At 40.4% G+C, this 23,891-nt stretch overlaps 2 protein-coding genes across 2 annotated transcripts; one reads left to right on the plus strand and one right to left on the minus strand.

Moving 5' to 3' along the window:
* Window positions 1-816: 816 nt before the first annotated feature.
* On the minus strand, window positions 817-14,771 carry LOC141910139 (NAD(P) transhydrogenase, mitochondrial-like). Its single transcript, XM_074800860.1, has 17 exons — window positions 14,697-14,771; window positions 13,237-13,876; window positions 12,358-12,545; window positions 11,792-11,947; window positions 10,658-10,862; window positions 9,994-10,061; window positions 9,728-9,887; window positions 9,561-9,632; window positions 8,731-8,961; window positions 8,099-8,275; window positions 7,606-7,713; window positions 6,906-7,151; window positions 6,555-6,743; window positions 6,149-6,300; window positions 5,251-5,521; window positions 4,223-4,434; window positions 817-3,807 (listed from the first exon to the last, which is right to left on the minus strand). Exons 2-17 carry the CDS (start codon window positions 13,859-13,861, stop codon window positions 3,658-3,660), a joined length of 3,210 nt encoding a protein of 1,069 aa, XP_074656961.1. The 5' UTR covers window positions 13,862-13,876; window positions 14,697-14,771; the 3' UTR covers window positions 817-3,657.
* A 582-nt stretch (window positions 14,772-15,353) lies between these two features.
* Window positions 15,354-23,637, plus strand: LOC141910140 (isocitrate dehydrogenase [NADP], mitochondrial-like). Its single transcript, XM_074800861.1, has 9 exons — window positions 15,354-15,483; window positions 17,769-17,863; window positions 18,367-18,532; window positions 19,028-19,188; window positions 19,665-19,805; window positions 20,094-20,230; window positions 20,726-20,877; window positions 21,349-21,652; window positions 22,276-23,637. Exons 1-9 carry the CDS (start codon window positions 15,375-15,377, stop codon window positions 22,355-22,357), a joined length of 1,347 nt encoding a protein of 448 aa, XP_074656962.1. The 5' UTR covers window positions 15,354-15,374; the 3' UTR covers window positions 22,358-23,637.
* Window positions 23,638-23,891: the final 254 nt, after the last annotated feature.

A 23,891-nucleotide genomic window follows, 5' to 3' on the forward strand; every position in this document is an offset into this window, starting at 1 on the left:
CCTTGTGCAGCTATCAACCTAATGCCTGCACGCACACCCTCATTATCCCAGGCGTCGTCATCCCCTGTGGCACTATCCAGGTATTCTTCTTGAAAATGAAAAGGGGTGTCATTTTTGAACCGTCAATTTTGACCGACATTTACCATTTGTGAAAAATGGGTTCGCCCAGGCTTTGTCATTCAAAAAGGTGATCGTCTGACAGGGTCCAGACAACAGATTGACAGCTGCACAGTAGAAGACCCAGCCTCCCCTTAGGAATGAAAGCTTACACTTCAACCTGGACGGCATCGTGTGACTCTGCGCCACGGGAACTCTTCCTTCCACTCGCAGGGATTCGGACCTGACGGCACCGAAAGACTCGATGCTAATCCTTCAAGAGACTACAAAGACCACCCAGAAAACCGAGGGAAAAAGGATTTGAACCCAGTGGCATTGCGATAAGGATTACCGATAATGAAACTCATAGCTGCGGTATAACCATGCTGCCATACACAAAACACGTTTCTCGCGTCTCCCGACTATTTGGCAGAAAACCCTTGATGCAATTCCCTCGACCATTATTTGTATCGATAACTGGCATTTCCGGTTTGATGGGCCTGAACTCAAGAATGAAAAGAATGGACCTCCAACCGCGGAAGATTACGGTAGCGATTTTCATTTCTACATAGACGTACGCTCTCAGGCTAGCGCCTTCATCCCCTACAGCCCTTTCGAAATTACCATGCAATAATATCAGCTTGGCCAAAAATATAACAAGCCTCGGAAGAACAGAAAAAGAAATACCCGGCAAATAAACACGCAAATTGACTTCAATAGAACTAATCTTTATTTTTCCATTATTTCAGATTTTCCTTCCATCGATATGAATACACAAATATCGTCTTCTTAACCGTTATCGATTTTACTGACACGAACCAGGCATTCAAAAACGTTGTTTTAGTATTTCAATAAATACCATTCATGACCGACCAAGACAACGAAGGTCAAGGTCTAACGGGTCGTTTAGTGGATAAGGTCAAGGTCGCCGTAACCTTATTCTATTTCAAAAATTCATAGTTCGCAATTTTATTTTCTTTATATGGAAAACGTGGATATCTTATTCTTCAAAAAGCAGCACAGTGAAAATCAAATATTCAGCAAAAACTATCAGTTATATTTAGATGATTTTTAAATTCGTTAGTTCACGAAATGTTTCTCAAGCTGCATTAAAACTAGTCTAAATCGATCCCCCAATTTATTTTTTTTATTACCAATTATTTGGACAGGAAATTAATGCCCTGGACCCAGTTCCACAGTTGTGAGTTAGAGTTAACTCTGAGTTAAAGTTAGTTCATTTGCAATGAGTTAACTCAAGAGTCAAATCTTAACTCAGAACTGTGGAACTGGATCCTGATTGTTAATATCTTAACTTGACTACAAATCAATGAAGCAAAAGCAATAACCACTATGCAGCTATCAAACCTCAGTCTGTACATACGCCCCCGACGTTTGACAGACGTTCACTTTTTGCCCAATGTTTGTCCAGGGCCCATGGCAGGACCCCAGATATTTTCATTTCAAAATGAATAAGGGTGTCATGTCTGAACAAACAATTTTTAGATGGACATTCACAATTTTGTGAAAAATGAGTTTGTCAAAAATGTTTTTCGTCCAGATATAGCCATTCAAAAGATTATCGTCCGAGGGGGCGGGTATAGACAGCTGATTGACAACCACATTATCATTTAGCAACCCCTATTGTATAATGAATGTATAATTCTATTAATTAGATTCAGATGTATTTCACCTCATGATGGGATACGATCCCAAAAACGTTAAATGATCGTTGTCACGGATTTTCATTAACCCGAGAGATCTCTCTACCTCAGATTCTAATCAATTGATTTCGATTAATCCCAGTAAACTTACCAATTAAACTGAAGTTGATTAACTTTTTACAAATCTAACAATCGATCTCCCCCCCCCCCCGCGATCTAAAGCCTTGGTTACATTATTGGATTAGAAACAAAATGCGCGCTATCAACGGAAATTACATTATTACATAATCATTACTACAACATCATCGTTTAACATAGTCTCAATAATCCAGGTACCAGACAGGACTACTTGATATCTCTTTTCGATTGTAGTTTTCACCACAAACGACCGCATTATCTGACATAAAAAATAGAAGTTAAATTGAAAATCAGCTATAGCAATTATTCTGTTTTTGGGAGTATTTCGATACTTTTTTTGGAGTAAAAGATACTCTCAAATAGTAGTCGTAGTCAGGTCTGAGCTGAAGACAAACAAAACATTGCCTAGCTAGCCTAGTATACTCCCCGTCCCAATATAGAAAATGTTATATTTTACTCTTGGCTTTTTGTAGCTACCTACATCCAAATACATGATTTTACAAGCCCAATTAGTTAACCCGCGTTTAACCAAAAATATAGGATACATATTTTTGGCGTAACCTAAAGTAACCAAATATACACTTCAAAACTCTCTGCACCAACACCTTGAAAACCATTAAAAATCTTCAAACTCAGCAAAATAAAGTCAAGTGACACACAACACAGTCACATTAGTAGCTTATTAATTCATTGAGTCATACAAGAGTCATGCATACTTCATTTTCATTCAGTTGACTCCAAATTGACTATGTCCTAAGCATTCATTACGCTACAGATCAGAGTCAAAATTATTTCAACTTCAATCTCTTGATTAGAGAAGAGTTCAATTGTTAATCAACCACAATGAACTGGCTCCATCAGGACTCAGATCGACAGTTCTCAAATGACTTTGGTTCCAACCCTACCTCCAAAAATATTATCCATAACTCTGGAGCTGGGTCGGTCCAGGATCAATTGACTCAAAATCATTTCATTTTCAAATATAACTTTCAAAATCTGTGGAACCGAGTCCAGAGGGAGGTTATCAAATACTATCGTATTTATTATTGGCACAATCTTTTTTTTTTACTTTGCTTCAATAAGTACTTTGAACAAAAGCCGAGCAAAATTAGCACACTTTATCTCTGTAAAAAAAGTTTACATCGAAAAATTTCACGATTTTACAACAATTTTTCAAATGTTAAAAATTAATACTACGAAAACAGATACGTAAAAGTTGATTTTATCTATAGACGAATTTTTGGGTGTTTAAAACAAAATCCCGATATATGACATTTTATCAAAAATTAATAGATTATCAAAGCTAAATTCAAGAGAAGAGACATGAAATTCTTAATTTCTTCTTTTTTTTAATACTAATGTAGCTGGGCTAGTACAGTCAGTGATTAAAAAGTTTTCATTTTTCAAAAGTGAAAAGGACAGAATTCAAAACGGAAAACATCAACAGACTACAACATAGAGGGCGCTACCGATGTTTATCATCAAATGATATCGAGGGCGCTACCTCTCAAACAGGATACAGGGGGTCTAGTAGACGACAGAGGGCACCACTTTCTATATAATATGGAGGGCACTACTAGTATGCTGCAGACGATATAGGGGGCGCTACAAGTCTTTATTTTGCTGAACTACGACGACACAAATACAGTTTTACACTCATCAAAATTCAAACAACGGCCAAACGACACCTGTGACTGAAAAAACACCCTCGATTGAGAGAGAATAACAAACTATAATTTCTCTACAACGACCGACGGAGCCATTATGAGTCATAATGGGCTTTAACTCCGGCGAGGAGAGCGTCGCACGTCTTCTTGGCGTCGCCGAGCAACATCGACGTCTGCTCTTTGAAGAAGATCGGGTTGTCGACGGCGGCGTACCCGACACCGAGAGATCTCTTCATTACGATCGTCTGCAAATATAAAACGACACCGCGCGATGAGAACAGACAAGGAATAGGAGGAAGCGAAGGAGGATGGTGGAAAAAAGAAATGAGGAAAGACAAGGGAAGAGGATGGGACATAGGGATGAAGCAAAGGAGAATAAGGAGAGGAGGGATGAAGGATACCCTGGTAAGCAAGAGAGGAAGATGAAAAAATAGGAGGAAAACTAACCACTGCAAAAATCACAACACATCATTGTTTGGGATGAGTGAAAAAGGAGTAACAGGAGAAATGAGGAAGCAAAGGATAACAGGGGAGAGTAGAGGAAGAAACAAAGGAAAGGAGTAAAGGAAAGGAGAGAAAGGCGAAGGATGAAGACAAAGCAAAGTGGGATGGGGAAACAAATGAGAATAGATGAAGGGTAAGTAAAGAATTTGATGTTACCTGTTTAGCGAGCCAGACTCGTAGAACTGGCATTCCGGCGATGATTGAGTTCGGATCTTCTTCAGCAGCTGAATTCACCGTATCGTTCGCTCCGATCACGAGAACGAGATCCGTATCGGGGAAATCATCGTTCAGTTCGTCCATCTCCTGCACGACGTCGTACGGTACTCCGGCTTCGGCTAACAATACGTTCAGTTGACCGGGCATACGTCCTGTTCAAAACAAAATTCGTAATTCAGCCTTTCTGTCAAAATCACTGGTTAAATTTTACAATTAGAAATTTAGAGATTTTTTAGATTTCAGTTATATTATCAGTGTTTTCAATAAGAGCTAGGTCCCGGACCCGTCTGTTGTTTGTAAAGGACCCGCATGTTGTTTCAAATCAGCTTTCGTTTGAGGTACTGTGACATATCATTGGCCCCTCCTGTTTTTCAAACGGACCTGGCTTGTTAACCCTTTCAGTGCATCTACACCGCGATGCAGTGTACGAATCAGTGATGGATTTTTGCTAGTACACCGCACAGCGGTGTATTGATTTAATTAGTTATAACTAATTATCTCTCTTGAAAGTTGGCAGCAACTCTCATAGTGAAATATTAGTAACTAATGATACACCGCACCGCAGTGTATACGCACTATAGTGCTATTCCCGTTATTCAACACAATAGGGTGGAATTTTTCAGAATTTTCAAATTATCTTTAGCACTATAGGCTATTTATTAGCCAGCACTGAAAGGGCTAATTTCTAATTGAAAACACTGGTTATAGGGAGATTGGTGCACTGAGGCAATTTCAACTTAGAATGTTTTCACTAGGGATACACTGTAGCGTTTTCAATAAGTCCCAGGTCCCAGACCCGTCTGTCATTTGTAATGGACCCACCTAGTTTTTCAAACCAGCTTTTGTTTCAGGTACTGTGACATATTATGGGACCCTCCTATTTTTTAAAGGGACCTGGCTTGTTAATTACTTATTGAATAGGGAGATTTGAGCACTGAGGCAATTTTCAACTTCACTCTCTAACGTACCTGCGACCGGGTGAATTCCGAATCGTACGTTTTTGCCATGTTTTCCGAGAATGTCGACGATCTCCGCGATCGGGTACTGCGCCTTAGCGACGCACAACCCGTAACCGGGGACGATGATGATGTTCTTACTGTTGACGATCATATCGACGACCGACGGCGAGTCGGTTTCCGTGTGCGTTCCCGTGATCTCCATCGGTTTGCCGCCGGCGAACGATTTCGTTTTCGATTGTAGCCCGCCGAGAATGACGTTCGGTAGAGATCGGTTCATAGCCTGTGAAATATATCAATCATTTTGGAATATCTAATGTTCTTAAACTCGGGAAAATCAAATGCAAACCAAACATTCATTAACCCTTTCAATGCTTCTACAATGCGATGCAGTGCATAAATCAGTGATGGTCTTTGCTCGTACACCGACATGTGTATTCATGTCATTAGTTTCTAACTCTAATGAAAGATGGCATCTTAGAAGATTTTAAAATTATGTCCAGCACTTTCGGGAATCAATTAGTCACCACTGAAAGGATTAATTCAGTTAATCCTAAATCGATTAAGGAGTTCACTGGACTCATTGGTCAGTTGCATAAAAGCTGGTTCAAGTTAACACACAATGGCGACAACGCCATTTCAATTGATTGGTGCACCACCAATTAATTCAACCAACTATTGAGCAACTGGTCCCTGACAGATTTCATGGAAACTGGGACATTGATATCGACAGTGTCGCCATCTGTTGAGTAGAGTTCAATTCAGTGGGTAGCGGACAATCTATTGGTTACTGCTATGATGAAGGTGTCCCATCACTAAGTTCAATCCAGTGGGTGCAGCCGACTTAGGTTACCTACGACCCCCTAGTCCGGCACCCCCTCCCCGCTATCTACGGCTACGAGATACTGACCTTACACATGATATAAGAGAGAATGGCTCCAGATGAACCGATCAAAGCTCCTACAATTGTCATCAGATTGTTGTTCATCATGAAACCTTCAGCGCACAACGCCCATCCCGAATAACTGTTCAAAACTGTAATTACGACTGGCATATCAGCTCCTGTAAATAGAGTAGAGTTGAATACAAAATGTTCTCCTGGATTTGGGCCTGGTAATCATGTCAAATGAATGTATTTTGCATTGATAAAGAAACACATGGTCAATTACATTATCTAAATTCCCAGTTTTCAATTTCTTTCTCTAAACTTGTTTTCCCTGACTTTTCTGATATCCACCGTGTGAGATGGCTATCGTTTTATCAAATCCATAATCGCGTAAAACTGGTCCCCGAATCAGAAGTCAGCGTAGACTTACCTCCGATGGCCGAAGTGAGCGTTAAACCCATCACGCTGGATAGACCGGCAGTGACTCCTAACATACTGAGATTCATCGTAGGATCGTGGTCCATCATGTATACACCCAGAGCTCCGATATTAGCCGCTAACATTCCACCGTTCATTAGATGGCGCCCTGGTAGCAATAACGGGTCCGATTTCAACATTCCTACAAAAAACAAAGAATACTTATGAAATAAATTTTTTCTAAATTGCAACTTCACAAAAATCTGAGGTAAAATAAGTTCATCCCTTTGAATCAAAATCACGCAAATGTCAAAATGATATCTTCAAACCTTCGAAAACTTGGCCGACAAAATCTGATGCTTACCCTGCAATTTACCGAATGCGATCAACGAGCCGGTGAATGTAACGCCACCTATGAACGTTCCGAGGAACAACGACGTTTTGATTACGTTCGCGGCGGGATCCGTCGCGAAATGCGGCAATTCGACGAAATAGTTCGAGAAGCAGGTGAGAACGGCGGCCAGACCGACGAGACTGTGAAACAGCGCTACCATCTGAGGTAGATCTGTGACCTCCATACGTTTAGCCATGACAGCTCCGATTGTTCCTCCTGTGACAACGAAATAAAAATACTCAGAATAATTGAAGTAGACTCGGCGCTTGCCTTGGATTTGAGATGCCAGGCCCGAAAAAGAACTTGTTAACCGACAAGGTATGGTTGGTTTTAGACTCATCAGGAAGTTTTAATGTATCATTTTGAAGAAGCTTCTATCAATTGTTTCAAGGTTTGGTATGTATCATTATTATGAAATCTTAGACAGGCATACTTTGGGCAAAAATCTTTAAAAGATTTGGATACAGTTCCCCAGTTGCGAGTTAAGATTAGACTTAAGGGTTAACTCATCGAAAATGAGCCGATTTTAACTCCGTTTCACTCACAACTAATTAAATTACAACTGTGGAACTGGATACAGAAGGCTTTTTGAATTTATTGATTGTTACACAGTCAACTGCCTTCTTAGTTTCATCAGTTCTCGTCCAACGGTCTGTTTATCTAGACTTACCTAGACCCATACAGCTGGCCATCTGAGCGAATACTTCTGGATCGGGTTTCAAAATTCCTAGCGTAGCTCCGATACCAGTCGTGACACCCATTATACCCAGAGCATTACCTAGAAAATAAACACGAACAAGACATGAATGAAAATACCAGTACTTCAACCTGGGATGTCATTTCAAGGAAACAACATCCATGAAATTTGCTAATGGTCTAATGGGGAATGATGCAGGGTTTCGAGCTGCGGCTGAGTGTAGCCATGCCATCAGGTTCGAATCCCCATTGAGGGAGGATATCATTGCAGGTGAGTGGCCACCTAGTTTACAACTTAAGTTACAAACAGTGAGTGAGTTAGGAAACCCCTAATACACGCCTGGCAAGAATAAAATGGGATTCAAACCCACTGAGCGTCTGCGAGTCAAACATCTCATCCAGAGAGCTATGAAAACAGGAAAGTGTCTTGGTGTCTCCCTCTATATTCATAGAATGTCACTACCTACCGAGTCGACTTGTCTTCTGTGAACTCAATCCGGACAGCGCGCCGACGCAACACAACGACGCCGCTAGATACGCCATCTGGTGTACGTCCGGGAAGTTATTCATGGCCGCGTAACCATAGCCTCCGAGAAACGTCAATCCGGGAATTCCGTACAGGTAGTTATACTCGGGTGGGTCGTCTGTAAATATTAATATATTCGTTAGATTCCTGAACTGGAACTCAGTCTAGAGTCTATACCTGAGATGTAAGTGGCCAAAGGAAAAAAAAGGAAAATAGTTGATATCCAAACGCTACACTGGGGGAGCTAGATTTTTCAAATTTTTAGTGTTCTCAGAGCATTCAAGTTTTCGCAGCATTTTTTTTTAGAACAGGAAAATGAAGAGAAAAAAAAACGGAATTCCGTCAAACACGGAAGTCATACATCTCTGCTACACGGAAGGGTACCAACTTGTGTCAGTAGATATTTAACCATGTAGTTAAAACATTGAATAGGAAGTAAGCATAACTGATAACAATGCAACTTGGTTGTTGGATGGTTTAACCGGATATATAGCTTTTAAGTCTGATATCATTTTTTGAAATTGAAAATGCATCTCTTGAAATTTTTTTCAAATCCATCCGTTCACGGCTCACCTGGTCGTTTGAACATGTCCAACATTCTCTGCGTGACTACGAAACCGCCCCCTATATTTATAGCCGAGATGAACGCGGCTATAGCGGCGAGCGACTGGGACGTGTCGGTCGGGAAATAACCACCGCCCATCAGGAGCATTCCGCCGACGGCGGTTATTCCCGAAATCGCGTTCGTTTCCGACATCAACGGTGAATGCAGAGCAGGCGTTACGCCCCAAACTGTGTGGTAACCTAGCAACGACAAACGCAATAGTTCAATAACCTATCAACGAACAACTGGTAACAATGAAATTATCGCGTAACCGAAGCAACAGCATACAAAATCAGTTTAGCTTTTATTTGACTCATTTTCCCTGACTATTCCTGACATGCACATTATTTTCCCCGACATCTGCTAAGAATCCAATCAATTAACACACTGTCAAATATGTAAGGTGTAGACCGAAACTGATTATATGCGTGATCCAACAATCTCAACAAATTTCCCTGATCTTTAACCTTTTTTTTTATACAAAATTCCTTGCTTTCCAGGTAATGGGCCACCTAGAAATCTACATTATGACAATGGTAGATTAGTGAACCTAGCAACATACATCATAGCAACGTACATCATGGCGTTGCTAAATCTAGGTAACTAACAGAATACATATTGAGATTCATAGAGTTTTCTACAAAAAATTCCCTGGTTTCCAGGTAAGTGGCCACCCTGATAACTACATTATGACAATAGGAAACCAAGCAACATACATCATGGCGTAGCTAAATTTAGGTAACTAACAATATATATATTGAGATTCATAGAGTTTTGAAGAAAGCGTTGGTTTACGTACCTACAATTCCCGACAGACCGAATATAGATACCATTGTCGTGAATGCAGCATTGGGTGAAACCATTCCTAATCCTGTTTGAAAAATAAAATTTCACCTCTGAGAAAACTTTTTATTTCTATTTCGTAAGTGATTGTATTTTTATTCCACGTTTCAATCCGGAACTTACCGAGAACGGTGCCCATTCCCGCCGTATAGTACATCGAATCCTTGAAATACATCGCGAAATAGTTCGGCGGAGGTGGCTCCACCTTCTGGACAGCAGCGGCGGCAGCGGGAGCAGCTGCCGGAACTTCCTTCGGCGGCGGCGGTGGCCACATCATCGTTCCCTAAATCCAAATCAGCGAAATATGAATTTTCGTATTGTTAGATTGATTACGGTACATAATGCAAGTGACGATTATTAGAAGGCGTACGGTAATAGTAGATACTAACGTTTTGTAAAATGATTGAACCACGAACGACTTCGTCCTCGAGATTAACATTATAGTGATCTTTCTCTCCTGAAAACAAATTGCGAAATATGTTTTGTTATAACAGGGTCGCTACAGATCAGTCATTTCTGGTGCTGGTTCCTAAGTCGTGACTTAAGTACAAAAGTGGTCTTAAATCTTAAGACGGGTCTTAAGTTGTTAGATTGGTTGTAGAACTAAGACGGTCATAGATTGGTCTTAAGTCTAAGCCATGACTATGGAACTGGGCCCTGGATATAAAAAGTTTTCAAGGAGTTAATTTCAAATTTTGAGGAAGTGTCAGCATCACTTTCAATCCCAATATTACTGTAGACTCCTCCTAAATCAGTACTGTATATCTCAGCTAACCATTAATTTGGTGGTTTTGTACGCAAACATTTATCCTTTACACTAACTGAACTCTTTTTAATGGGGTAACTGCCTAACAAGGATAACAAAAACATCTTGGTTCCAACTGTACTGGTTTTTAGTCTAATATACAACTTCTAAAGAATTCTATTGCCTATTTCTCAAATTCTAAGGAGTTATAACATTTTGCTAAATAAATGAAAAGGAGTTTCAAGCACCTAAATGGGTCGGGGAGCGGATGAAATCATTGAAAACTTTTGAAGAAAATAAGTTTTTACCGATTGAAAGTAGAAATTTGGAGATGTTATTTCCGTAAAGAGTACTGGATTGCGTGGGTAGACGACTCGGGAAGTCCGTATAACCGATATGCGTAATGTCCTTGTATTTATAAAGTTCTCCGGGTTTCGTTGTGACGATATTTCCTCCGGCCTCCGATGCTAAATCGACGATCACCGAGCCCGGTTTCATCGATTCGACCATTTCCTAAAAGATAAAAGCGCAACGTGATAATCAAGCTTTCATTAATGATTGAAAATGAGATTTTAGATGAATTTCGAAATTGTCAAATAAATTCATTTGGACATAATCAATCGTGGATTGGCTTATTGACTTCAAAGACTGAGATCACATTGGTCTACCAGTCAGAGAGAAGAGAGCGAGGAAGAATGGAAAGACAAGGAGAGAAGAAAGAAGGGGCAAGAAGGGGAGTCAAAGATAGAGGGAGAATAGAGAAGAGAAAAGATAAAGAGCATTAGAGGCATTCTGTAAGGGTTCAGAGTAGGCGGTGTGTAAGGGTTCAGAGTAGGCGGTCTGTAAGGGTTCAGAGTAGGCGGTCTGTAAGGGTTCAGAGTAGGTGGTCTGTAAGGGTTCAGAGTAGGTGGTGTGTAAGGGTTCAGAGTAGGCGGTCTGTAAGGGTTCAGAGTAGGTGGTCTGTAAGGGTTCAGAGTAGGTGGTGTGTAAGAGTTCGGAGTAGGTGGTCTGTAAGGGTTCAGAGTAGGCGGTCTGTAAGGGTTCAGAGTAGGTGGTCTGTAAGGGTTCAGAGTAGGTGGTGTGTAAGGGTTCAGAGTAGGTGGTGTGTAAGGGTTCAGAGTAGGTGGTGTGTAAGGGTTCAGAGTAGGCGGTCTGTAAGGGTTCAGAGTAGGTGGTCTGTAAGGGTTCAGAGTAGGCGGTCTGTAAGGGTTCAGAGTAGGCGGTCTGTAAGGGTTCGGAGTAGGTGGTCTGTAAGGGTTCAGAGTAGGCGGTCTGTAAGGGTTCAGAGTAGGCGGTGTGTAAGGGTTCAGAGTAGGCGGTCTGTAAGGGTTCAGAGTAGGCGGTCTGTAAGGGTTCGGAGTAGGTGGTCTGTAAGGGTTCAGAGTAGGCGGTCTGTAAGGGTTCAGAGTAGGCGGTCTGTAAGGGCTCAGTTGTGTACTTACCTTGCTGATAAGTTTCGGAGCAGGTTTACCCGGAATCAGAGCCGTTGATATGAGAATATCGATTTCTTTACATTGCTTAGCGAACAGCGCCATCTCGGCGGCGATAAACTCGGGAGACATTTCCTTCGCGTAACCACCGGTTCCTTCACCAGATTCCTGAGCAAATAAATACATAAATGAGTGATATAATAATGCACAACCGATCTTGATATACCAATGGATATTCAAGGGGTCCGCACCCCTACATCCAAAATTTTGAAACCAACCATTAATTCATAATTGATATTTATCACAATTCACATACAATTTTTATCTCATAAACACGAAGAATCACTCCTCCCTTCTAAAAAGAATTTTCCACGTTTTGGCACAATGATTTCTAGGTTAAGAATATTTGAATTTCTTCATTTTTATGAATTCAGAAAAAATGTATTGATAAAGTAGCATTAACCAAATACCAAATTACTATGGGTTTTCTAAATCAACAGGTTTGTCAGAATTTCTCAAATTCCCTAAGTTTTCTCTGATTTATAATGAGATTTATCCGATTCTCTCATGCCACGTACCTTGAGGTTAACTTCGAGGAATTCCGCGCCGAATGATTCGACCTGCTCTTTGACGGCCGCGCGTGTATCAAACGCTCGCACGATAGCGCCGAGATTCTTGGCCGTTCCGACCGCCGACAGACCTGCGACGCCGCCACCTATGACCAAAACCTTCGCCGGCGGTACTTTACCAGCGGCGGTTATCTGTCCTGAAATATACGAGAACCACAACTTCAAAGTTGATTTCGAAATTCAGGCCTCAGGCCTCTCGAATTCCTTTCCTAAAGAGTAAATCATTGCATTGTCCAAACAAAGACAAGACTGAATCCTTTACAAGACGTTACAAATACATTGTTAAGATTGGTGTTGAATCTTTGTCACATTTTAGTTAAATTATCTATAATACAACAGAATTCCCTGACTTTCATACTGCATTCCTGATTTTCTCGAACCCGAATTATATCACATTTCAAATCCCCAACTTTTCACTGATTCTCGATGAATAGACTAAAAATTCTGAGTTAAAAATTAAATCCGGCTCCAATTTTCCTGCATCGCTTTCATATTCCAATTACTGTTCACAGTTCATCTCAGTAAACTATTAATTTGGTGGTTTTGTAAGCAAATTGTTATCCTATACACGACCTAAACTCAGGTTTTTATTTGTTAACCTCCTAATTGGGTAAAAAAAGATCATGATTCCAACTAGACCAATTTAGGCGAAGTACAACTACAAACATTTCTAATTGTCTTATTTCTAAAAATTAAAGCAGTTTTTAAGGAGTTTCTGGTATTTTGCTCAAATGAAAGGAGTTTCAAGCACCTGAAAAAGCATTTTCCATTTAGGAGTCTTTCTTTTAGGAATCAAAGAGTCATAGGGACTCTGTTACAACAACTCACCAGTGAAGAAGCGTCCAAAGTTATTAGCGGCCTCCACGACGGCCTTGTAACCGGCGATGTTAGCCATCGAGCTGAGAGCGTCGAACACCTGAGCGCGACTGATCCTCGGAATCGCGTCCATCGCGAACACCGTCAATTTCTTCTGCGCCAATAAATCGATGAGAGGTTTATTCTGTCCGGGGTAGAGAAAACTGATCAACGTCGCGTTCTCTCGCAGCAGCGGGATCTCGTTCGTTTCGGGGGCGCGAACTTTCGTCACGATGTCCGATTTGAAAACTTCGTCGCGCGGCGCCACCTTGCAGCCGACCGAGGCGTAATCGTCGTTGGTGAATTTCGCGCCGGTGCCCGCGTTCTCCTCGACGCTCACGTTGAAACCTTTTTTGATCAAGGTCGCGGCCGACGACGGCGCCAAGGCCACCCGGAGCTCGTTTTTGAAGGTTTCTTTCGGTACGCCGATCGTCAGGTCTTTGTAAGCGATTCCTTTGATCGGCTCGGCGGGTTTTTCCCCGGCGCTGCATCGCGTGAGCGCGGAACCGCGAAGACCACGCGAACATTGCCAGGAGATTTTGTGGGCTTGAGAGCCGACCTGGTCGATCAGGGCAGCTGCCCTTTGAAGTTGGAACATGACTGAGTGATAACCCTGACAAAAAAAAGAATTAGAAACAATTTTAAATTCATACATAGAGCTATAATTATATGATATTTGATCAACCTTTTGTTTTTTTAAGCATTGGGCTTTTGTTTTCAGTTTTACTTTAATTTGTATTATTACACCTAGTTTGCGGTTTGTTGTATTCTACTAATTGTTTTCCTGTCTCTGTTTTAAATCACTTTCTGTTATTCAACCTTTCGCTGTTTGATTCTCATATCTTGTTTTTTACTTCTCTCCTCTCAGGTAATTTTCCTCAAATGTTTTATGAAAATATATTGAACTGTCTGCATGTCAAAAGGGGCTGTAGCCAGGGGTGTTACTGTTAGGGGTTCTGAATCTGCTTGGTGCTGGGAGTAGATACATGTTTTAACAATTTTTGCACCAACTAGTTCCAATTCTAAATTATATAGGCCCTATTCACAAAAGAAAGATCGAGGATTCTAAGTAAGGGTTAGCAAATTCAATTTCACATATTGTTGTGTGTGCGTCTGTTCCCTTACGGCTTACAGTGGTGTTGTAAGTGCAGCGACTGCAGCGATGAAAGCCGCGGCAATAATTTACTGAATGACGTTTTTTTTTCTTTGAAAAAATTAAGCAAATTCGCCTGCCTAAAGCATTGAGGTTTCGGTTTAAGCTGCAGTACTCTGGCTGGATAAGTTTTTTGCACCACTCTGTATTGTCTTAAACGGGTGACCTTGTCTCCAGTAACCATCTCTTTTCTGCCTCGTTCATACTCCCATCAGCCCCGAATTTGAGATATGGCAAAAGAATAACATATTTCATAATGTGCGATGGTTTTTTAACTTACAGGTTGACTCTAACCGGGTTTAAATCGCGCTGAAATACCGAGCCAGACTTTACTTCCAGTTGTGTGCGTGATCGGACGACGATCACGATAAACCTGGCGCACTGTGCGTGATTGACTCGAGAAGTTATCCTACTCGCTTACCAGTGTCGGTTTGGCTGACTGCGCATCGGACACGGTTCAGTGCCACATGCGGTCAGCAATCCAATATCCCAATGCATTATCATAAAAACCAAAAAAGGTACCTATGAATAACGATACTGGGGTAAAAAAACATTTTTGCAACCATTCCTATGTGAATTAGAAGTGAGAAATGTCATACTTTTAATCATAGTTTTTTGATGATTTTTGCGGGTGCCCGGCCGCGTGTTGTGCCCCAGTGATCTCGCAACAAAAGTCAATCCATTATACGCCCATGAGGCGGCTTCGACTAACCAGCATGCAGAGTGACTCCATATTGTTACCTTATTTTTGTACCATATGACATTTCTTTTTTTTCTGTAATTTTATTCGTTCATCGAAATTGAGCAATCGATACAATTTTTCACTAGGGTCCGGGAATTTTGGTTTCGAATTCCGCGCGCATGCTGTACAAGTTCTCTACTGAACTCAGGAGTCGAACCCGCTCACGACCGGCGAATCTGTACAGCGCGTAGCAAAACTCAACCCTCTGTCTTCACGATGGCTAGCAGTTCGGCACTTTGTTTTTCTCGATTTCTGGCTAAAAACAGCCGCAATCTAAGGAAGCTGGTCGCCCCGGCGTCGATTAATATCACTCAGAATGGATCGTGTAAGTATTTTATTTGCTCGTTTCGTAAATTCTCGTTAGAAACCGATTTTTGAACGCGGCAGTCTGGCAAACTAGTCTGCGCCTAAACCGTTTAGTTTTTAGAAAAGCTGAAAGCTCAACGATTTTTAATTTCGTTTACTTTGCCCATTTGCTGTTTTTTTCTGTTGTTCAGTAATGACGGATAGCTGTAGGTTTACAAAACGTTCACTTTGTCTTTGACCGGAGAAGGGAAGGAAAAGAGTTAGAGAATTAAATGCAAGACTAAATTCCCGTTATCAGAAAAATAAAAAAAGAATTTACTTTGGTGCATGTTCATTGCTGCTATGAACATACAATGAATATACCCCTGGTCTTCTTCAACAATTCAATATGAAATCAAAGTAATTTACGAGTCTTTCTTTGAACTTCACGACAAAAAACTCATTCCTGCCACCAGCTGCCACATCGCAGTAATATAGAGGTTAGAGTTGTGGGCTGTGGTTCCAGCTGTTAGTACCAGGAATGGATACATCTGACGTAGATATTGCACCTGCCACCTACACTATACACGCACACTATAGATGTGACACTTCATTCATGAATATGATATTTGTTTGATTGGTAGCTGTAGATATCGTTATTGAAACATGTGGCATTGGAATAAAAGTTCCCAATCATTTGCGATAAATGGTTGATTTTGTATGGGAATTTCAGGCATTTTCATCTGATCTGGAAATCATTGTACTGTATATTAAGATATGATGATTAATTCGGAGATTATTAAAATGTCATGTTAAATCACAGATTTTATCATTATAATCTTGTTTAGTTTGTCCAAAAATAGGTTTAATGATGTAAGATAAAGTTTGTGTCATTGAAGTAAAAGTATAGCGTATTTATGAGGGAATAGGTACATATTGTATAGATGGTAATTCTGGCTTTATTCTTCCTGGCAGATAAAATCGGGGAATTCCTACTTTTTTCTGAGATAATCAGGCAAATTTTAGTGTCTTGATATTTTTGCTGGCGATAAGTGGTGATAAGGAACCTCTTAGTCTTGATAAGAAACAAGCGCCATAGTGGATATCTTATAATTCAATGAGGTTAATGGTCAGGCATTTATCAAAAGGAATTTTAGACTCCCTCTTATCTATAAGAACCCTGATTGTGATTAAGTCCTGCACTTAATAGCTGACAAATTTCCAAATATTCCCCATGATAATTTTGTCCGCATACCTTATGAATTCAGGAAAAAGAATTTAAATTTTTGTTGGTCAGCGAGTGTGGCTCAGGTTTTGGCTAGAACATTAGAAAACCACGACTCAATAGGAAAACAGCAGCTGAAATGAATATTATCTGCTCTTCTAAAAATATCTATGAACAGCATTGACTGCAGTCTAGCTTCAGTACTACCGGCTGTAAGCGTTATATATATGTAAAAAACGACTTCGTAGATCTATTCATAATCTTCGGTTTGTTTTTGTGTTATCTTCGCTTGAGTTGTCCGTCTGCCCGGTTCATACCACCGGCAGACGATCATTTATAATCGCGCAACAATAAAAACCGGTAGACGCCGGATTTAAACCGTTTTGATTGAATAATCCACGAAGTCGTCGAGATAAAAGAATTCTTACAGTCGCATTGTTTCGTACGACAAACCCCTTGATAGATATCTTTTATTCTTTCTGTCTGATTTCATATTCTCTGTGAAAGAAACTTGATATGAAATATGGCATTTTCATGGCTGACCTTTATCTATTCGTCTTTATGGAAAATCTTGTTATTGCCCCCATAAAATTTTATAATGATATTCTTTAATTTCTCAGCTGGTTTATTGTGGTTTAGTTCCAGTCACCGCTCAGGCAAGGTGTCGAGGCCTGGATAGTGGTTGACTGATTGCCAAAATAAAACTCGAGATGATCTTGAGTTTAGGGGTTAATGCTGAAATTTCAATCTTTTTGAAATATTTTAACTTTCCGCTGAAGTTTAAATCAAACTCTGCCCTGATTGGAGTAGTGGATCCAAAAATTTTGTTTCTGGGTGACTCCATTTATATTTTTGAATATTCTGTCCTGATCTTGTGCCCCAGGGGGTTCTGCTCCACCCATAGAAAATTTTGAAAAATGTAGCTCTGGATGCGATGTGTTTGTGGTGTCTATCACACCTATGATTAGTATCAAAATGTAATGGCAAGAAACAGGGACCCAGTCTGTTAAGCCCTCCCCAGATTTGCTGTGAGTATCTCATAAGGTCTGACTGTTGAGATTATTTTAATGTTTTTTTGCTGTTGTTTGTTGATTTTATAGATTCGACACAGAAACGAATTAAGGTTGATAAACCGGTCGTTGAATTGGACGGAGATGAAATGACTCGAATCATCTGGGAAAAAATCAAAGAAAAGGTAAACAGTAAATTCTATACAGCCCTTTAACCTCCCCCTTAAACCTCTCTCCATTCCTTACCTCTCCTCACTTCTCTAACCTCCCATTCCCGACCTTGGACCGAGCTTCCTGTCTCTCCTATCACCCACCCTTGCCCCCTTTCTCACTCCCCAACTTTCTCACTGCCCACCTGCCAGCTCTTCCTTCCACATTGTCTTGTAAGATGAACAAAACTGGCAGGTGTGGTGGGTTTGAAAGTTTGTCAGAGACACTAAATCGAAACCAAATCGACTTATCAAATGAATAGGGTTGATCCCTATTTTAAGATTAGAATAAAATCTCTTTTCTTTCTATTTTCACATCTTCTTTCTTCACCTCTTGATCTTCCATCTCCCTTCTCCCCCATTCTCCACTAGCCTCCCTCCCCAGTTCCTCCCTCTCCCACTCCCCAATTGTCTTCCCACCCTGTCTTGCAGCTAGAATAACATCTCAATCTCTCTCTCTGTGTTCTCTGTGTTTACAGTTGATATTGCCGTATTTGGATGTGGAGTGTTTATATTATGATCTGGGTTTACCGCATCGTGACGCGACCAACGATCAGGTTACGATCGACTCGGCTCACGCTATTCTCAAACACAACGTCGGTATCAAATGTGCAACGATTACCCCCGACGAACAGAGGGTCGAAGGTAAACTATCATCGTTAACTTAATCATGTCTGCCTCGGTGAATCTCCTTATGACATCGGAAAGAGTCAAAAATAATCTCAAATCTGTCAAATCCCGCTCGCATTCCGAGGTTGTTGAAATTGTTGAAAAAGTCCTTCTTAGTACTTCCTTTTACCCTGGCCTCACCGCTGGAAACCCTCTCACGGATTTGAATAGATACCCCTATGACATCATCAAATTGCTTTGTGACAATTCCAGAAATGATGTCCGACAGTCTCAAAAAATCCCCCTATGACGTCACAAATTCTCTTCTGATTTGATATGTAAGGTAGTATGTCCTATTTCTAATCGAATTTTGATTAATTTGATGATGTCATTGGAGGAATTTATAGAGGTGGGCCATACCAGGATCTTTATATGGCAGAAATGATAAGAATGTTGCAGACGATCCTGTTTTCTGTAAGTGACAGTGATTTCTGAGTTTTCACGCAAAATTTTGTTTTTTTTGTTTTTCAGAATTCAAACTGAAGCAGATGTGGTTGAGCCCGAACGGTACGATCAGGAACATTCTCGGCGGAACCGTGTTCCGAGAGCCGATTATCTGTAAGAAAATTCCGCGATTGGTTCCCGGCTGGAAGGACGCGATCGTCATCGGTCGTCACGCCCACGGTGATCAGGTACGTCAGAGCAGACGACTTCAATCTCAACTATCAGCCACTGGTTACTGAGATGCTGTCCTCCATTTCTTCTTCATTTCGATGAAATTTGAATCAACCTTTCCTGATAAGTAAATTAATTTACAGTGAAATCTATACTATACACTTGTGAATGAAAAAGTCAATCTAAGATCTATTTTACTTGTTTGATGATTTTTGGTTTTCAAAACTTATAAGTTCAGTTCGAAGTTCATTGAAAATGAAAACATTTTCACTAAAAATTGCAAATTCAGTGTATTGTTGCGCCATCTGGTGTATGCTGCTTGTACTTCATTGGCAATTAACGAAACTTTGGTCTGTCACAACAATTGAAGATTTAGGAGTGATAATTTTGAACTTTCTTTGGTTTGAATATTTTTTGTTGAATTCCGGTGCGGTGTTGACCCTGTTTTTGTTTTGATTATTCAATGAGTGATGTATTGTGTTTATTATTTCAGTATAAAGCCACTGATTTCGTCGTACCCGGAGCTGGTAAAGTTGAACTAGTTTACACTCCGGCCGGAGGAGAAAAAGTCACGCACGAAGTTTACAATTTCAAAGATGGCGGTTGCGTAATGGGCATGTACAACACTGATGAGGTAATTCAATTAATTTAAAATTTTCTCAATCTGCTGCCCTGAAAACCAATTTTTGAAAGTGTGCCGATGGAATCTCTAATATATCTGGGATTTGTAGCTCATTTTCAATTAAAAATGTCTAAGATGAAGCACTGAACATGTGTGAGTGTGAACGATCAGTTTTTGAAAGCGCAATCATAGATTTTCAAATGTCATTTAAACTTTAAGGACTCGGACTCTAAGCATTCGACACCAACTCGGGTTTGAACTTTTTACAGCGTTGTAGGAATTTGTATTTTGATATTTCAGTCGATTCGAGGTTTCGCGGAAAGTTGTTTCCAGATGGCGCTGATGAAGAAATGGCCGCTGTATTTGAGCACGAAGAACACGATCCTGAAACGTTACGACGGACGATTCAAAGATATCTTCAACGAAATCTATGAAAGGTGACTTGACTGGGAGACAAAACTAGCAAGAGAATTTTGTTCTTGTTATTAAATCAAGGTTCTTTTACAGATCAGGGATATCTGACTTGGTGATTCTTGCTCATGACAAGTGGCACAATGAACCTCTTGATAGAAACAGCCCCCTCTGAGGAGGGTTGGGGAGAATAGGAGAATTTTGGATTCTCTGATCCATAAGAATCCAACTGCTGGTTGCATGGTCATGGCTTAGACTTAAGGCCAGTCTTAGACCAACTTGCTTCTAGAGCCACTCTAACAACTTAAGACCACTCTTAATATTTTAGTCACGACTGTGCAACTGGCCCTTGGGAACAGCCCCCAATGAGAATAAACTCATTATCTAATCAAAGAATCTTTTGGTCAAGGGTGAGCGAAATATCAGCAAGGAATTTCTGAATCCCTGATCTGTTCAAACCTTGTTAATTGAAGATAAAGTCAAGACGACGCAATCAATTATCATTTTCTTTTTCTAAACAGTAAATATAAACAGAAGATCGAGGAAGCAGGGATCTGGTACGAGCATCGATTAATCGATGATATGGTCGCGCAGGCCCTGAAATCTAGCGGAGAGTTTATCTGGGCGTGTAAAAACTACGACGGCGATGTACAGTCGGACGTCGTCGCTCAGGGTATGCATCTAACCCCCACCCCGCTCAGTAATGTTCCCATGAATCCCCCTATTAATTATATCATGAATTGATATTGTTGAAACGAGTTGGTTCCACAAGACAGGTGCTATATATTTAGATGAATAGATAGTAAATTTGATGTCTTGATATTCGCGAAGATGAAAAGTTTGATTTGATTTTCTGACAACAGATTTTTGATTTTGATATTTGTATGGGTCTGCTGAATTGAGCATGTTGGTTAGTAGTATTGCTGACCCCTGGTATGAGGGTATAGGTCAGTTAATAGCCGAGGCCCGCAAGTACCTACGCCCGGGCGGGAGGGCGATAATCGGTTTCAGTTGCGCCATTGGAGTTATCGCCTACATATTGCGCGCTTCAAGATCCCCTTACAACATCGTTTCTTCATTAGCCATACTAGAATTCAAAAGAACCAGTTCCAAACAATGATTTCGATAAATGTTATTCTTGCAGGTTATGGATCTCTCGGTCTGATGACTAGTGTACTGGTCTGTCCTGACGGTAAGACTGTAGAATCGGAGGCGGCTCACGGCACGGTCACGCGTCATTACCGTGAACACCAGAAAGGTAATCCGACGAGCACGAACCCGGTGGCCAGCATCTACGCGTGGACTCGCGGGTTAGAACACCGAGCGCGGCTCGACGGAAATAAAGATCTGGAAAAATTCTGTCATGATCTGGAAAGAGCCTGTGTCGATACTGTAGACTCGGGACTGATGACTAAAGATCTGGCTGGCTGCATTTATGGCCTGAAAAAGTAAGTTATACCTGCATTTTTTGTGAAATAATTTCAGTTCTATGTGTACTGTTTGACCTAGTTCAGGGTGCTTAAGTTTCAGATCAGAAAAAAAAAAATTCAGGGAGCTCTAGATTTATTCTTTCCTTCAGGGAATTCTGACACGTTTCTTGGAAATCTGAAAATTTGGATTTTTAGGGTCTTGTTGTTCTTGCTAGTGTCGAGTGGCATAAGGAACCTCTATTGGAACAAGAAACCTGCTGTTTCTATAAAAACCAGTGCCCACAGAAGATATCTTACACAATCTGATCAGGGAATTTGAATTTTTGATATCTTGTTGTTCCTGCCGGTGACGAGTGGCACAAGGAACCTCTTGATAAAAACAGCCCTCACTGAGGATATCTTTAATTTAATCTGGGAATTTGGATTTTGGTGTCTTGTTGTTCATGCTGGTGACAAGTCGTCAAGGAACCTCTTGATAGGGGACAGCCCCCACTTAGGATATCTTTAATTTAATCAGGAAACTTTTGGCTTGGTCACAGGTCAGGGATATAATTGTTTGAAACAATGCGACTACGCATGAATATTTTGATAAAATTTCATTATTTTAAATGTTGTTGCAAAATCGATGTTTTTATTTCCAGTTTGAAACCCGACCAATATCTGTACACGATGGACTTCCTCGAGGCGATCGCGAAAACTCTCGAGAAAAGTCTACACAAATAATTCTCACCACTAGACGGCGCTACCGTACACCATCCATCCATTTGAACTACCGTAGGTGGCAGCACTATATCGCTAGCCGTGGTTTAATGATGTGTGTGATTATGTAGAGGGCACTAGTAGTTTTTAAAACGAATAATATGCAAATAAGTCAAATGTAGGTCAACACTCGTCCAATTGGAATAAAAAACGTGTTCAAGTTTCAGAGTAGTTGGACGTTTAAAAGAAAAAAAATATATTTCTGTTTTGTATTTCATAAGCTCAGTGCGTAATGTAGTGAATTTGATTATCAAAAGGTAACTCATTCTCAGGACTCAAGAGTTTCGATTGACTCCAATGACTTTCGAATTATTGTTGAGGACATTTTAACTGCTGGCTTGAAGTTTACAGAGGTAACTAGAGCGCCATTACCTTAATTGTAATTCATCTAAAATGTCGAATCACTGTTTCAAATTCAGTTCAAACCTTTTACAATGATGAATTCCTCGGATCAGTTGCTTTAAAGGTTGGTTGAGTTAATCGTTGACATAGTGGTGTTTATCCGTCAGTAAACTTTAATCAACCTTTGAGCATCTGGCCCCTGGATTATGTTTACTTTGGCTATTGGTTGGATCAGAAAAAATGTAGCACAGCAGAGTCTAATCAGAGTAATTGTCTTCACAAATCATTCTTTTGTCATAAACTTTCGACCAATTCGTGCGTTGTTGGCATTGCTTTCTGCTGTGGTTCTGAATGATCTAATTCCGCTGTATAGAGACCGTGAACTGTTTTTTATTTGATTCCGCGTTTGCTGCGATCATGTTCTCGAAAACATTTTTAAAAAGAAATCATTTCTAAATTATTTTCATTTCTATTTTTGTGAAAGACCTATTTTTTTAAGTACCAAGTACAGCAATCATTAAAATGATAATTTCTGAATTAACCAGACTGCTAACGCTGCTATTTTCTAAAAAAAAACTTTGTATTTTGTCTTCAAGTTTGATATGCAATATCAGTGTTGTTTGTGAGCCTCCTTGACAGAGTCTAAGACCCTCAAGTTTTACTAAGTAAACTTTAAAAACTACAAATTTATAGGACACCATGTTATGAATAGTATATCTAGAGTCAGTTCTACAGTTGTTGGAATAAACGCAACCCTTAACATAAGTTAAACCAAAACTTTTAAGGGTCAAGTGTTAAAACAGCAAGCGTAGAACTGTGTAATGTTTAATATGACTAATAGGTGTAGCTGCTGTGGTTGATTAATAAATAATAAAGGCAGGGATGAATGTGTATTGTGTAAATATCTTCGGTTTGTTCACTCTATTCTTTTCACTTGTTTCTGATACGTCGAAGACCTCGATGATTTGTATATTCGATAGAAAGTATTTGCCGTTTGGAACTCTTGCTAACAGCCTTACAATCACAGTGGGACACACCTGTCCCTCGCAACAGGACACCCCTCCAGCCCCATTGCATCAACTATTCAGACTGTACATGAAACATCTGGGACACCACAACATCACTAAGAACTAATTTGATCTTCAAAAAAGTCCAA

The sequence above is a fragment of the Tubulanus polymorphus genome, chromosome 8, assembly GCF_964204645.1.
Source record: "Tubulanus polymorphus chromosome 8, tnTubPoly1.2, whole genome shotgun sequence".
Lineage (NCBI taxonomy): Eukaryota > Metazoa > Nemertea > Palaeonemertea > Tubulaniformes > Tubulanidae > Tubulanus > Tubulanus polymorphus.